The sequence below is a fragment of the Phyllostomus discolor genome, chromosome 1, assembly GCF_004126475.2.
Source record: "Phyllostomus discolor isolate MPI-MPIP mPhyDis1 chromosome 1, mPhyDis1.pri.v3, whole genome shotgun sequence".
Taxonomy (NCBI): Eukaryota; Metazoa; Chordata; class Mammalia; order Chiroptera; family Phyllostomidae; genus Phyllostomus; species Phyllostomus discolor.
Window position 1 is genome coordinate 196,590,314 of NC_040903.2, and position 13,221 is coordinate 196,603,534.

Consider the following 13,221-nt stretch of genomic DNA (forward strand, 5'->3'; position numbering starts at 1 on the left):
ACTAAATGAAATTCAAGGAGCGCCATGTGGCTGGGGGCTACCGCCCTGGACAGCACAGTATAGAAAATGCAGGAGCTGGGACCCGAGCCCCGGAAGCCTACCTCGGCCCGTGACTGTAGGGTAAGAAGGCTCCCCTGACTCCCCTCACGGCATTCTGTGTCCCTGGAAGGCATTGCTCCCACCCCGGGCACTTGAGCCTCCTGCCTGTCCTGCTCTGGGGGAATCAGCCCCCTCCCAACCTTGCTGCCCTGCCCCCAAACTGCACTTTCTGTCCTCAGAGGTCGCCGGCAGGGCTGTGGCAGGAAGGAGGCAGGATTTCCTGAGGACAGGCCCACGACTGTGTCCCCAGCAGCAGGTTTCAGCCCTGGTGAGGAAAGACTTTTTTAAAGAGCCAGAGTTGCCCAGCGACATGGTGGCTCCTAGAGAGGCAGGAGCCCCCGGTGTCTGGAAGCCTGTGGATCTGTGTCCCCGAGTGCCAGAGAGAGAGCCATAGACAGCCCTGCGGAGGGCAGGGCTCCAGACTGACGGCTTCTGAGAGACCCTGCGTGTGGGTGCAGGCAGTGCCCTGGGAACCGAGCCCTGCCTGGGGCCCACACACTGATGCGGCATCTGAAACACCAGCACGCTCGCTCCCCAGGGCCCTTCTGAAAGGGCCCGGAGCCAGCCTCTCCCAAGTGTCATAAGACCTCTCCTGCTGCTGACCCTGTTGCGTCCACTCGCCCAACCCCCTCAGCCTCACTGGTCACCCTGCGGCCCCCACCCCGCCCACCCTGCCGCCTGTGAGTCACGTCCCTCTGCTCTGAGTTCTAGGTCTTTCTGTGGCCACACCCAGGGCTGAGGAGTCTACCCCCGCGCACAGATCCCAGGGGATGCCCCCAGCAGGCTGAAGGTGGGGAGGGGGCAGAACCTGCGGGGGCGGGGGGTGTCTCCTACACAGACGACCCCCTGCTCTGCTCAGAAGGGACCACACATCCCTGCTCCCTGGCAGGTAGGTAAGAGGCAGAGGTGGGTGGGAGCGCTGGGCCCTGGCCTGGGGCCTGGTCCCCACCTCCGGGAAGTCCCGGAGCAGGTGCTGCCTCAGTTTCCCAAGGGGCCAGGGCCCCTCTGAGCTGCATCCCTGGATGAGCTACGAAGAAGCACATGAGGAAAAGGAAGTGGTGGAAGAGGTGAGGCCATGGAACAGGAGTGGAAAGACAAGTCAGGGACTTGGACACCCGACGTGTGTTCAGGAGACGAGAGGAGGAGGAGGAGGAAGACAACTTCAGGCTGAGAGGGTAGAGTGAGGTCCACATCCCAAAGCCAGGGAGAGCTTGGTATGTGGGCATCTCACCACCACCAGACTGGCATGAGATGGCACCTCCTGAGCCCTTGAGTTCCCAGCTCATGGCCTTCGGGGGACCCCTCTACCCTCCACAATATTCACTGTCCCCCCCCCCACACACACAGAGTGGAACAGGCTTGCATTGTTGCACAGCAAACGCAGGCCTATGACTTCAGATGAGCTTACCCCACTCCTGCACTTGCCTGGACAGGCCCGCTGCAGACAAAGGCAGCAGGGCGCCTGGGTCAATGACACACCCTTCAGGGGTCGGCCAAAGTCCTGGCGGCCTGCAGCCAGTGTGTTCTCTAGGGAGCAGAAACTCTGCCCCAGGACCCTTAACCAGAGAGTCCTACGAGAACTGGGACCCAGCCCGAGAAGGCTTCCCTCGGTGACGCAGCAGCCCAGAGCTACCAGCTGGTTATATGCCAGACCTCAGCTACGGGCATTTTAGTTCTTATTTTTGTTAAGCCCTTTACATTTGATGCCTCACTTGATGAATGCAACAACTCTGCTGTAGGAACTGTCACCCCCGTTTTGCAAAAGAGAAAATGAAAGCACAGAGAAGCCGCTGACCTGCCTGGGACCCCCACCAGCAGGGAAGTGCCGTGTGTGTCTCGGGGCCTGAGCTCCACCTGCCTTTGGCAGATGACATTCCCCAGCCCGGTGTTCATTCACCCTTGGCCGTGACAGGAAACCTTGCCAGGGCCAGAAACACTTTCAAGGGGTCTGGGTAAACTCGAAGTGTCTCTACCACTGCTACTTTTCTGATGGAAACAAAAGGCTCAGATAACCTCAAGTCTAGGGACCAGTAAGAGTGGGTGCCATCCATAGAACATCCAAAAGGTTTCAGACGTATTTGCATGCATATCTGTTAGTAATCCTCCCGACAGTTCTGTAAGGCAGGGATGTCACCCCGTCTTACAGATGAGAAAACTGAGGCTCGTGAGGTTCATGCACTCGCTCCAGGCAGCACAGCTGTGAAGCGTTAGAGCTGGGATTCGAACCCAGAGGTAGCTAACTATAAGACACAATAATTTCACAATTCCTTCCACACGCACTTCAGCCCGCTCGCTGTAGGGGCTCTGACCTTGACCCAAGATCTTCAAAGAAACAAAGAAATGTGCAGTCAGTTTATTTCCCAAGAGTGTGGCTTGGCAGGGTTTCAAGAAGACACCCCTTCTTCCTCCCAGCACCAGGTTCCCTTGCAGGCCTCTCACGGAACCCCTCACCTCCACGGGGTGTACCTGCGGGTGGACACGGTAGGAGCAGGTGGGGAGTGAGACGGGGGCGGGGAAACGCAGTGTCGGTGACCAAGGCAGAAATGTGGCGGCCCCAGAGGTTTTGATTTGCAATCTTCATTTTGCAAGGAACGGGGATTTTTCTTTTCAAAAAGCACTGGGCTTCCTTGAATTTTAGACCTTCCACAATATTTTTTTAGGAGAAAAAAAAAAAGAAGAAAAAAACCCCCACAAAATGCCTGTCGCAACTACTCACTTCCACCATGAATCACAGACACAAAACCACAGCTATGCGGCTCTCAAAGCAACTATGTGTTTTCACATTTTGTTATTGGAAATCATTTAGCAATCTTTACTATGTCATCTGCAGACAGACAGACAGACAGAAAGATGAGCACACATACCCCTCTGGGTCCTAAGCAGCCACTCTTACAACCCTGGTGATCAGATGACTTTGTATTTAACCCATTTTCCTTTTCGAATCCTTTTCTGGGAAATCATCCTGCAAGACTCAAGTCTTCCTCCTCAGCCCCACCCAGAGGTGGGGGTTGTGCACACAGGTGGCTGGTGATGGGGGAGGATGGGGAGGACCTCCGACACATTGTCTGGGTTCCACAAGTGGAAACAAATGTACTCTTTGGAGTCCCCTTCTCATTCCTGTTACAATCCTCCCTCCGTATTCGTGGGGGACTGGCTGCAGGACCCACCCCTCCTCGCACACACCGGAAGCGCGACGTAACCTATGCGTATTCTCTCACATGCTTTAAATAGCCTCTCTATTACTTACAATACCTGATACATGCACATGCTATGCGAATGGTTGCTATGCTGTATATTGTTTAGGGAGTGGTGACAAGAACCAAAGTCTGTACATGTTCCATACAGACTCGCAGGCCTAACTATATAGTACGTGTCAGTGACAACTTAACTCATTTTTTCTGAATGGCTTCCACCTGCGGTTCCTTGAACATGCAGGTGTGGAACCCGCAGATATGGGAGGGGGCCGGCTGCACCACTTCGATGCCCTTGACTTTGGTAAAGGAATTTTTACCTGGGAAGCTGACAGCACCCTTTTCTGACAGCGGCAAATTAGTCAAGTGGTGGCGGATTTAAACGTCACGTACCTGGAAAAACTACTGGACCCATAAATCCAAAACTTCCTCTACAGTGTGGACAAGGGGTGAAACCTGACACACACTCGAAAACCATGAGCTCAAAAGGAAAATTCTCAGGACCTGAAAAACCTGCGTTATGATTTTTGAGGCCTGATCTCTCAGCAGGGCTTTCCGCCCACGCCCCACGTCCCCCCCCCCCCCCCCACCATGCGCACACCCCTCCAACCCCGAGGGTGGCATTTACCGAGCAGCCACAGTCTGCACGAAGCAGCCGGATGGGGAGGACATTCCCTGGGGCATCTGAGCAAGAGTATTAACTATCTTTCCATTTCCTTCTTGCTTCATCTCTCCCTAACTCTTTCCTTGCAAACAAAAATCCTGGAGGATTAGGTCAGTTAAATGCTATAAGTGTAGCCACACGCTTGAAATGTTTGTTGTTTCTATTTTTTTAAGCTGGGTGCTGGAAACTGTGGACGTTAACCTTTTAACGACCCAACCAGCTCCCCATGCTCCCCACGCACTGCCCTGGAGAATGCTGCTCCAGCCTCTGGCTGAGTTTCGGTAGTCTCCCGAGAAAGGTGGGGGGTGGCAGGCCGGCCCCAGTCCTCTGCAGCTCCCACACGGGGCCTGCGGGTTCGCCCGAGCCCACCTGCTGCAGGGGCTCGTTAGCAGATGGCTGTGAGCACGGACTTGCAAGCAGAGGTGGGCTGGAATCACCCTGCCTCGGATTCCTCATCATGCAGCAGGCAGCAAGAGGAGTAGCCTCCTCACAGGGTCACTGGGGACTGGTCCATGTGCTGGAGACCTTCCATCTGCCCCCTGGCCCACGTGGGACCTGGCCAGAGGCAGAGGCATTGACCCTCCCAGGTCTCACTTGACAGGCTGCTGCGGGCGGGCGGTGGCTGTGTTCCTCTGCCAGAGGCCACAGGCTTGCTCTGGCCTCTCCTATGGCTGCTCCGGTTCCAGTAAGCCCCGGTTCCTGTTCCCTTAGACCTGGAGGGTTGGGTAAGGGCTTTCCTATACCGTCCCCCCCGGGCGCCCACATCCTTTGTTGTTCCCCCCAGCCCTGCCTGTGCCCCTGCAGGTAGACCTTTAGTGAACTGTCCCCACTGAGTGTGCCCCTGTTTCCTGCAGAACTCTGACTGATGCCCATAAGGAAGAGTGTCAGCTATCAGGCGTTGAGCACTTAGCTATGTGGTTTACCCACTTTTTAAAATTTTATTCTGACTGCAACCCTGTACTTTACTTTATGCTGGCCAGCGCTGGCATCATTGATTCATACTGAGACTCAGGGAAGTGAAGAAACTCATGTAGAATCAAACCTCTAGCGAGCAACAGAATCAGGGGAGGAGGCTGTACATGACCCACGCCCTTAACCACCGGGCCGTACTGTCCCCGGTATCAGAGCAGGTGGTGCTTGTGACATGCTGTGCGCAGGAGACCAGTGGAGCCAACAATGTTCACGGCTCTGGCCGGTAGCTTGGTTGGTTGGAACGTCATCCTGATGTGCCAAGGTTGCGGGTTCGATCTCCGGTCAGGGCACATACAAGAAGCAACCAGTAAGTGCATAAAGGAGTGGGACAACAAATAGATGTTTCTCTCTCTCCCCATCTCTAAAAACCAATCAATCAATCAATGAAATTTTAAAAATAATGCTCATACATGGGAGGTTAAAATAACAACCCTACCACACTCAAAAGCCACACATCCTTGAACACATCCCCAAATTCCATTGTGACGAAACTCGAACCCAACCCTCTGGTTAAAACCTCATTCTGATACCACACTTGGGTTAGCTGAACTGCCACCCTGTTGTGAATGGAATGTCACCTCAGCCATAACCTTAGTCCACCCAGTCCCGACCCAAACCCCCTCCACTGCGGCCACAGTTCCAGGCGCCTCGTCAGGCTGAGGCTGGGTCAGCGCTGTGGTGAGCACCGGACGCTTCCCTGTCCCCCGGGTCCTGGGTGCCTGCCCCGGTCCCAGAGGCAGGAGGAGCCCTACTTGGACTTAACGTGACTGTCCAAAAGACATTTAGGGCAACATCCATGTCCTGCACGTGACTGAGCTGGCGCTTTGGCATGGGGGAGGAAAGGAGAGGACAGAGGAGGGCAGCGCATCTAGTATGGTGCCCGAAGCACAGAGCAGGGGCCGGTGACCCCTGTGGATGGTGATGATGAAGAAGGGGAGCTAGAAGAGGAAGAGGCTCGCAGTCTCTCCATCACTGTGCGGCAGCGGTGTGCAGGTGGGAGGCCAACAGCTCACATCTCAGAGGCTGTCGAGGGCCGGGGCCAGGGCTGGGCCGGGAGGAAGTCCCTCTCTGGCACCTAACCTAGCAAAGGGTAACCCTCAGCTCTGCGAAAATGCTGGAAAGGGGAGTTGTGCCGTCTTCATCAGAGATCTGGGGGCTGTGTCAGGCCACAGCGGCCAGATGGCCACCTGCAAACCTAAGTAGGTGAGGGAGGAAGCGCACAGGAAGGAGACGCCGTTTCTCTGGCATCTGCCCACTTGCTCTGCGTGGGGAGCAAGAGAGGCGTTAGAAGGCCCCGGGCCCCTCTCTCCCCTGAGCTTGGCATCTTCACCAACCCAGAGGTGAGCGCGCTGGCAGAGCAGGGTGGAAGGAAGGGGCTCGCAGGCCCTGCTGCACAGAGAGAGGCGCACAGCCCCCACCTTCCTCATGACCTCTGCCAGGACCCCTAGGCCTCGAGTCAAAACGTGGCCAGATTGGGTGCCCAGCTGCATCTGCCCACGGCCTGTGTCTTTTGGTCATTCACTCAGGTCCCCTGAGGCCAGCTGTGGTCCTGCCCAGGCCCCGAGCCCCATGGCTCTCGGGTATTTGGGGGGTTGCAGAGGCGCACATGAACACTGCAAGATTCCAGAGGCCCACCTCCCTTTTAGAGGAACCTGGAAGGGGCCTCCGCAGCTAAACCCAGCTGGAGAGGACGGCCTTGGAGCAACATGCTCTGTGGGAGAAATGGAGCCACCTCCCTCCGGGAAGAAGCAAGGGCCAGGGTCACCACAGGCAGCTGCCCAGGCTGCGCACGACACGGTTCCTGGGGCGTCTGCCGGTCGAGTCTGTAAAGCGACAGCCCTCTCCTGGTGTCGTGCCCGGTGACTGGAAGGCCCCTGCACAGAACAGCCTGCCTCCCTCCCCTCCCTGGCAGGAGCTGAGTGCTTCGGATCTGCCCACCGGTTACTCCCAGTAGTCTCTGCTGGGCAGGGGCTGAGTGCCAGGGGACCGTGCACAAACCCCGGTGTGGCCCACCTGCACCTCCAGCACACTCTGCAAGCAGCCGGGGGTGGGGGGGGCTGTGGGCAGTGACGGCAGGTTGCAGCTGAGACACTAGTCTCTTCTACTCTTTCAAAAGCAGCGGCAGGGCTCCTGCGACTTCAGACTTGGGACAACAAAGCCCTTTCCATTTGTTCTGGCTGGAGGCCCGTGAGGGAGTATCTCCCTCCGACTGCTCTCCTCTGAGCGCTCCCTGTTCCAAACCCACAGCCCCAGGGAAGGGTTCATGGGACTCCTCTGAGGGCCACGAGATGGAAGAAGCTGGGAAGAGACACCTTCACAGCTGACACGGCCCCACAGCAGACTCCCCGCTCCCCTGAGGGTTTGCTAAGTCCTGCTCTGGCTGCCGGCAGTCACCCTTAGGAGAGAAGTATGGCCCTCAGCCTGCCCTCGCTCCAGACCCCTGCGGCCAAGGGGCACAGGCTGGGCAGGTTCCCCCCTGTTGGGAGCATTGGGAGAGCCCCTTCCTGCTCAACTGCAGGCTGGGGGAGGGGTGGAGCACAAGCTGGGAAGGGAATGGCCCGAGGCCACGGTTTTTGCTCCTGGAGGCAACAGGGGACTGATACATCGTGGCAGGGATGTTCCTTCGGTAGCTGTTTATTGAAGCTCCCTGTCTGTTAGGAACCGTTCTGGGAGCTAGGGATACATCCGAACAAAACAAAATGAAGAGCTCGGCCCTTGAGGAGCTCACACCGTATTTGGGGAAAAACAGACAATCAACAATCAACGTAGCAAGTAAGTGATATGTCGTGTTAGAAAGCGTAAATAAAAAGTAGTGTGGAAATAAAAAGTGAGCCAAAGCAGGGGACTCTCAAGTTGGAGGTTTACGCTATTATCTATTTTTCTGCCGCGTTCATGTCAGAAGGGTCAGGTGCCGATGCCGTAAAGAGGTCTGTGGGAGGCACACGTCACACGAGAGCGTAAACACCCAGTCATCACACTCATGAACTACCAAAGGGTGGCAACACGATACTAAATAACAGGAAAACGGGAGGCATCTCCCTCTGGGAAGGAGCCAGGTCCACCCCGGCGGCAAGCCCTGGACGACGGAGGCTCCCAGTGGGAACCAGCTGCAGTGGGCTGGGGTGTGGCCGGCCCCCACGATCTCTGTCCCCGTGATGTTATGCCTTTGGACATGCTACATTAAATGGCCAGGGGAGATCAAGATTGCTGATGGAACTGAGGTTGCTAATCAGCTGCCATTAAGACGGGGAGAGTGTCCTGGGTTGTCCCGGTGGGCCCCATGTGACCACAGGGGCCCTTAGAAGTGGGGAAAGCAAAAAGAGTCAGCGAGACAGATTCAGCCAAAGAGGGAAGCAGACGGGATTCGAAACGTGAAGAGTGCACCTGCCATTGCTGGCTTTGAAGACAGGAAGGTGGCCAAAGACGAGGAACGTGGGCAGCTTCTGGGAGTCACCACAAAGAAACGGGACCCCGGTCCTACGACTGCACGGAGCTGGGTCCTGCCAACAGCCCGAACGAGCAAGGAAGCGGGCTCTCCCCCAGAGCCTCCAGGAGCTCAGCCCTGTGACACCTCGGCTTTAGCCTGGCCAGACCCATGGAAGAGGTCTGACCTGCAGGACTGGGGGATAATAGTTTGCATTGTTTTAAGCTGCTAAATGTGTGGCAATTTGTTATCCCAGCCATAGGAAACTAATACAGGAGGTATAACGAGATGAGGTGTGCAGAGAAGAGCTGCCTGCTGGGGGCGCAGCCCATGGAGAGCCACAGCCCACGGAGAGCCACCACCATGGGGTCCACATCTTCCAGATACCTCCCCACCATCCCTGCTTGCCGTGCTCAGCACGGCCTTCTAGGCCCCTGTTTCCTGAGTACTGAGCAAGCATGCCTAGGTGTCCCCAGGGGCCAGCCTCTAAGTCCACAGGTCAGACCCACGAGCACACCCAGTGGAAGCCCCTCCCACTCTGACCAATGTCGTGACACCTGCCCTTGACACCATCTGCCATAAAGCCAATGAGACAGGTCCTGGTGGAGCAACCAAGCTGGACAAAGCCACCACTGGTGCTTCTGCTGCTGCGTCTGCCAGTCACACCTTCCCTGAGGCTGGGCCTGGGCTCCGACATCCCCCCAGAGCAGATCTGCGTACACAAACACACATGTGTGCACACGCATGTACAATCACATGCGTGCACCCTGGTCTGCTCTTTGCCACCGTCTTCTGTCCACTCATGTCCCCAGGGCAAAGAGAACCAGACCACTGACAGCGATCAGGTGTTGTGACTGGTTTCTAAGGCCTGCTGGTCTCGGGTTGCTGTAACCACCTCCTTCCGCAGTCTCTCAAGGCCCTTCCCCAGCTGCTTGGCCCTTGCTCTTCAGGTGGGCAGGCCCTTGGCCCAGCCTTGGGGCACAAGCCTCAGCCTGGGGCCTGGAAGGAGTGCTCAGCCCAGCCCACAGCTGGGCAACATTGCTCCATGTCTGGCTCTCGGCAGAGCGTCCTGCCTGCTGCCTGAGACTCTCCCGGCCCCTCCCTCTCTTCTTCCTTCTGGGCCACAGGTCTTTCCGCCTCCGTGTAATCCTCTCCTATAGGAGGCCTCTGGCCATCACCAATCCCTGCGGTGTCTCCCCTTCTTGGACATTTTGTGGCCCTCTCTTGCTCCTAGAATGCCCCTGAGCCATGCCACTCCCTGTAGCTGGACACCAAGGGCTTGTCCAAGCTGCCGTCAGGACAGAGGCAAGCGCTGCTTGGGAAACCTGGCCAAGCTCACAGGAAACGTCTGACATCACAAGGCAAGCAGGGTTTGGTCTCCCAAAGCAAAACACAGCTGGGCTGATGGCGGGCCACTCGGACTTTCCCAGACTTCATGGCACTGAGGTCCCAGGGCAGAGGGAGGACTGGGCGGCCTGGAGACTGCAGCTCATTAAAAACGTCACAGTAGCCCCTGGCCAGGGCGCCTGGGAAGCTCGGAGGGCAGCCTGCTGTGGCTCACAGACCTCACCCCGGCTTTTTGCCTTCCAGCACCTCCTGCTCGTTCAACACTTGGCTCAGAGATCAAAGGCTCCCTCCCCTAGCTTGTCCTCCTTTCTTCCCAGCATCTTCCAGTCCCCAGCATCAAGTCTCATGCATTTATTCACTCGGCTTCTGTTGATTGAGCACCTGCAGTGTTAGGTACCGGGGCGCAGTCACGGACAGAGAGGGGCCACAGTCCCTGCTCTCAGGAGCTCCCGGTCCCGTGAGCAAGTAAACAGACCACCCCAAGGCAGAGTGGACAGTACTACACAGGAAGGCAGGGCGCCTCACCTCCTCCTGCACCCTCAGCAGCACAGGGGCCACGACCTCGGTCCCAGGCCTGGGGTGAGGGTTGAAACACCCACTCTTCGGTCAGGACCAAGTGACAGAGTGCAAACGCAGACTGAGCGCTAAGATGGAGCCCCTGCCTTCCAGGCCACAGACCCGCGGGGATGCGCCCCGAGTGTGTGCCGCAGGAAGTCAGGCAGCTGGGCGGAAGTGATTGGGGGGCGGAGGTTTGGAGGAAGCAGGCATGGGCCTTGAAGAATGTGAGGAGCAGGCAGGGTGGGCTGGCAAGACGGGTGATGTCAGCCCTGACTCAAGGGAGGGAGGGCAGAATGACCTGCCAAGCAAACACTCTCCGACACTCACAATGAGATCAGGGTGTTATAAATGAATGAATCACATAAGCCAAAAGATGGCCTGCAGGGGGAAAGCCCCGCTGGACAGACTGCTCCCACCCTGTCCCCGGCCAGCTCTGGAGCTGGCCTCACTGGGGCTCCTCCAGGCGCCTTCCCACCAGCTGGGACCCACAGCTGAGGCTAATCAGAACCAGGCTCAAGCCCTGCCCACCTGTTCCCTGCGTTGTCCACCTGGACCCTTAGCTGTGCCACTCCCTCTGTCTGTACCAGCATCCCCAGACCTTGGCCCAAGGGTTTGGCTCTTCTAGCTTTGACCTTGGAGCTCCCTGGGCTTCGACCTGAGTTCATCTGCTTCTGGCTGCCTTTGGAAACCACCTGTTTGGGTGGTCAGGCCCTGGAACCCCACCTAACCAAGACCCTGGTTGGCCTGCCCCCCTCTTCAGAGTGGCTGGACCATCTCAGGCTCCTTTCTTTTCCCTCCTGAGCTTTTGGGGGGACAGGGGGTGGGGCAGGCCTGACCTCACAGTCAGCCTTCTCTCCCTGGTTCTCCCGGCCTCCGAAAGGGCAAATGCTTTTTTTTCCCTTAGTTCAGCAAGACAAGGTGGCAACATTTCACAAAGAACTTCCGAAGTAGAAAGCGAATGGAAAAACTAACCTGAGAAACCAAAAGGAAACACAGCTCTCTAGAAACGGACCAGTTTACAAAGTTCAGGTTTCCTGTCCGGAGCTAGAGAAAGTCTAGCCAGTTTGGCTGGCAAGCAGGCCAGGGAATCCTGCCCGTGAACATTCCCTTCGCCCCTTTTTCTTCTCCTCCCTCCCCCACGTGCTCCTCCCCTTCCCCTCCAAGGAGAGAGGTCAGCGCTGGGCGTGAGTGACTCGAAGGGGGTTTTTCTGCCAGAGGAGCGCTGCCTGCATGCACCACAGAGACCACAGACGGAGAAGCAGAGACGTTTTTAAAGGGTTCACTGTGTGCCAGGCACTGTTCCGAGCACTTTCCTTGTGCTAACTAACTTAATCCTTACAACGATTCCATGGTCATTGTTATCACTGTTGACCCCATCCCACCGATGAGGAATCAGAGAGATAAGTTGCCCAAGGCCACCCACCTAGCCAGTGGCAATGCCGAGACTGCAAACAAGAGAGCCTGGTCCTAGCCCCACCGGCCAGGTGGCTCAGTGGGTTGGAGCGTCATCCTGTACACCAAAATGTTGCAGGTTTGATCCTGGCGAGGGCACGTGCCTAGGTTGTGGGTTCGATCCCCTGTTGGAGTGCCTATGGAAGGCAACTGATCAAAGTTTCTCTCTTACATCGATGTTCTCCTCTCTCTCTCCCTCCATCCCTCCCTTCTACTCTCCCTAAAATCAATAAATATAAACTCGGGTGAAGATTTAAAAAAGAGAGAGAGCCTTGTCCTAGGGACACCTCCCGCCTCCCCTGCCCGCCCCAGCCTGGCAGAGCCTATGCCAACCCCAACACCTGCTCACCTGCTCTCCTCTCCACACCTCCTGTGGGGGCGGGGAAAGGGGGTAACAGTGGGCGGAGGGAAGGAAGGACAACTCTGGCTTTCTCCAAGATCTTCCCCAAGTGGTCCTAAGGAATAAGCCCCGGGCCCCACGTTCCCCCGAGGAGGGGACTTACCTGGCCGGTGGCGGCTGTGGTGTCACTGGCTGTGGTCTGGCCGCTGTGTCTTCTCGGGTCGGGCTGCTCCTGCGCAAGTTGGGGGAGCCCTCGGCTGAGCGTCGGGGGGCTGGCCTGGAGTTCTGGGGGTCAAATTCCTCCTCGGGGATGACCTCCTCACAGCGGGCTCCGCGGAAGCCCGAACGGCACACGCAGAGCTGGGGCCGGCTGCAGGAGCCCCTGTTCTGGCACGGCGGCTGGCACACGGCTAGGGAGACAGGGGGAGGGGTGAGGGCAGGGGCCGAGCGGCCGGCACCCACCTGTCAGAAGGGCCCCTGCCTTGTGCTGCCTGGCCTCCTCCACTCAAGCAGGAAGCCAGCTGCTGGCTCCGAAGGCTCCCTGGCCCCGTTGCTCTTGTCCCTCCACCCGCAGGCCTCAGGGTGAGGCTTGCCTCTTATCGTTGTTGGACAACCAGAGGCTGAATGACTGGGGGTGTGGAGCCACTCACACCGCCACCTCCAGCAGAGCCTCCTGATACCGTGCCACTCACTTAGGAGTCCACTTTCTGTGGTCTGTCTCTGTGCCAGACTGGAAGCCCCAGGAGGGCAGACGTTCAGATGTTTTATTTTGTTCACGCCTGGAGCTCCAGAACTTGGAACAGAGACTGCCACAGAGTAAGTTCTCAGTAAATGAGGAATAAATGAATGAATGATAAATGGGTCTCGTTAGTGGGAAAGGGCTCAACACTAGCCTCAAATCAGGGGTTTGAGTTGTTGGGGGGGTTGCTATCTCCCATGAGTCATGCGACCTTGACCTCACGGAGTCTCAGTTTCCTCATGAGTCACGTGAGGTGGGCTCAGGAGGCTGGGCGATCCTAGGGGCCTCTCAAAGGCATCTTCAGCATGACAGTCTGTCCTCTTCTTCCTCTTTTGAGAGCATCTGCTCAGAAGCTCCCGCCCACCTTCACCGGTGGTGGAACTCCTGACTGGAAGCTGGGAGGATCCTGCCCCTGGGCCCTGGGTCCAGCCTGGG

General features: G+C 57.2%; 1 protein-coding gene and 1 non-coding gene across 2 annotated transcripts in view; both read right to left on the reverse strand.

The window, feature by feature from the left end:
- The window catches only part of LTBP2 (latent transforming growth factor beta binding protein 2), a 90,837-nt gene that overhangs the window by 57,746 nt on the left and 19,870 nt on the right, over positions 1-13,221 (reverse strand). Inside the window, 1 exon segment of the mRNA XM_036012167.1 lies at positions 12,211-12,457. Within this exon segment, the coding sequence (XP_035868060.1) occupies positions 12,211-12,457 (247 nt within the window).
- Positions 7,820-7,923, reverse strand: LOC114493738. The gene has a single exon (XR_003684338.1). It is a non-coding gene; the product is annotated as a small nucleolar RNA U13 (small nucleolar RNA).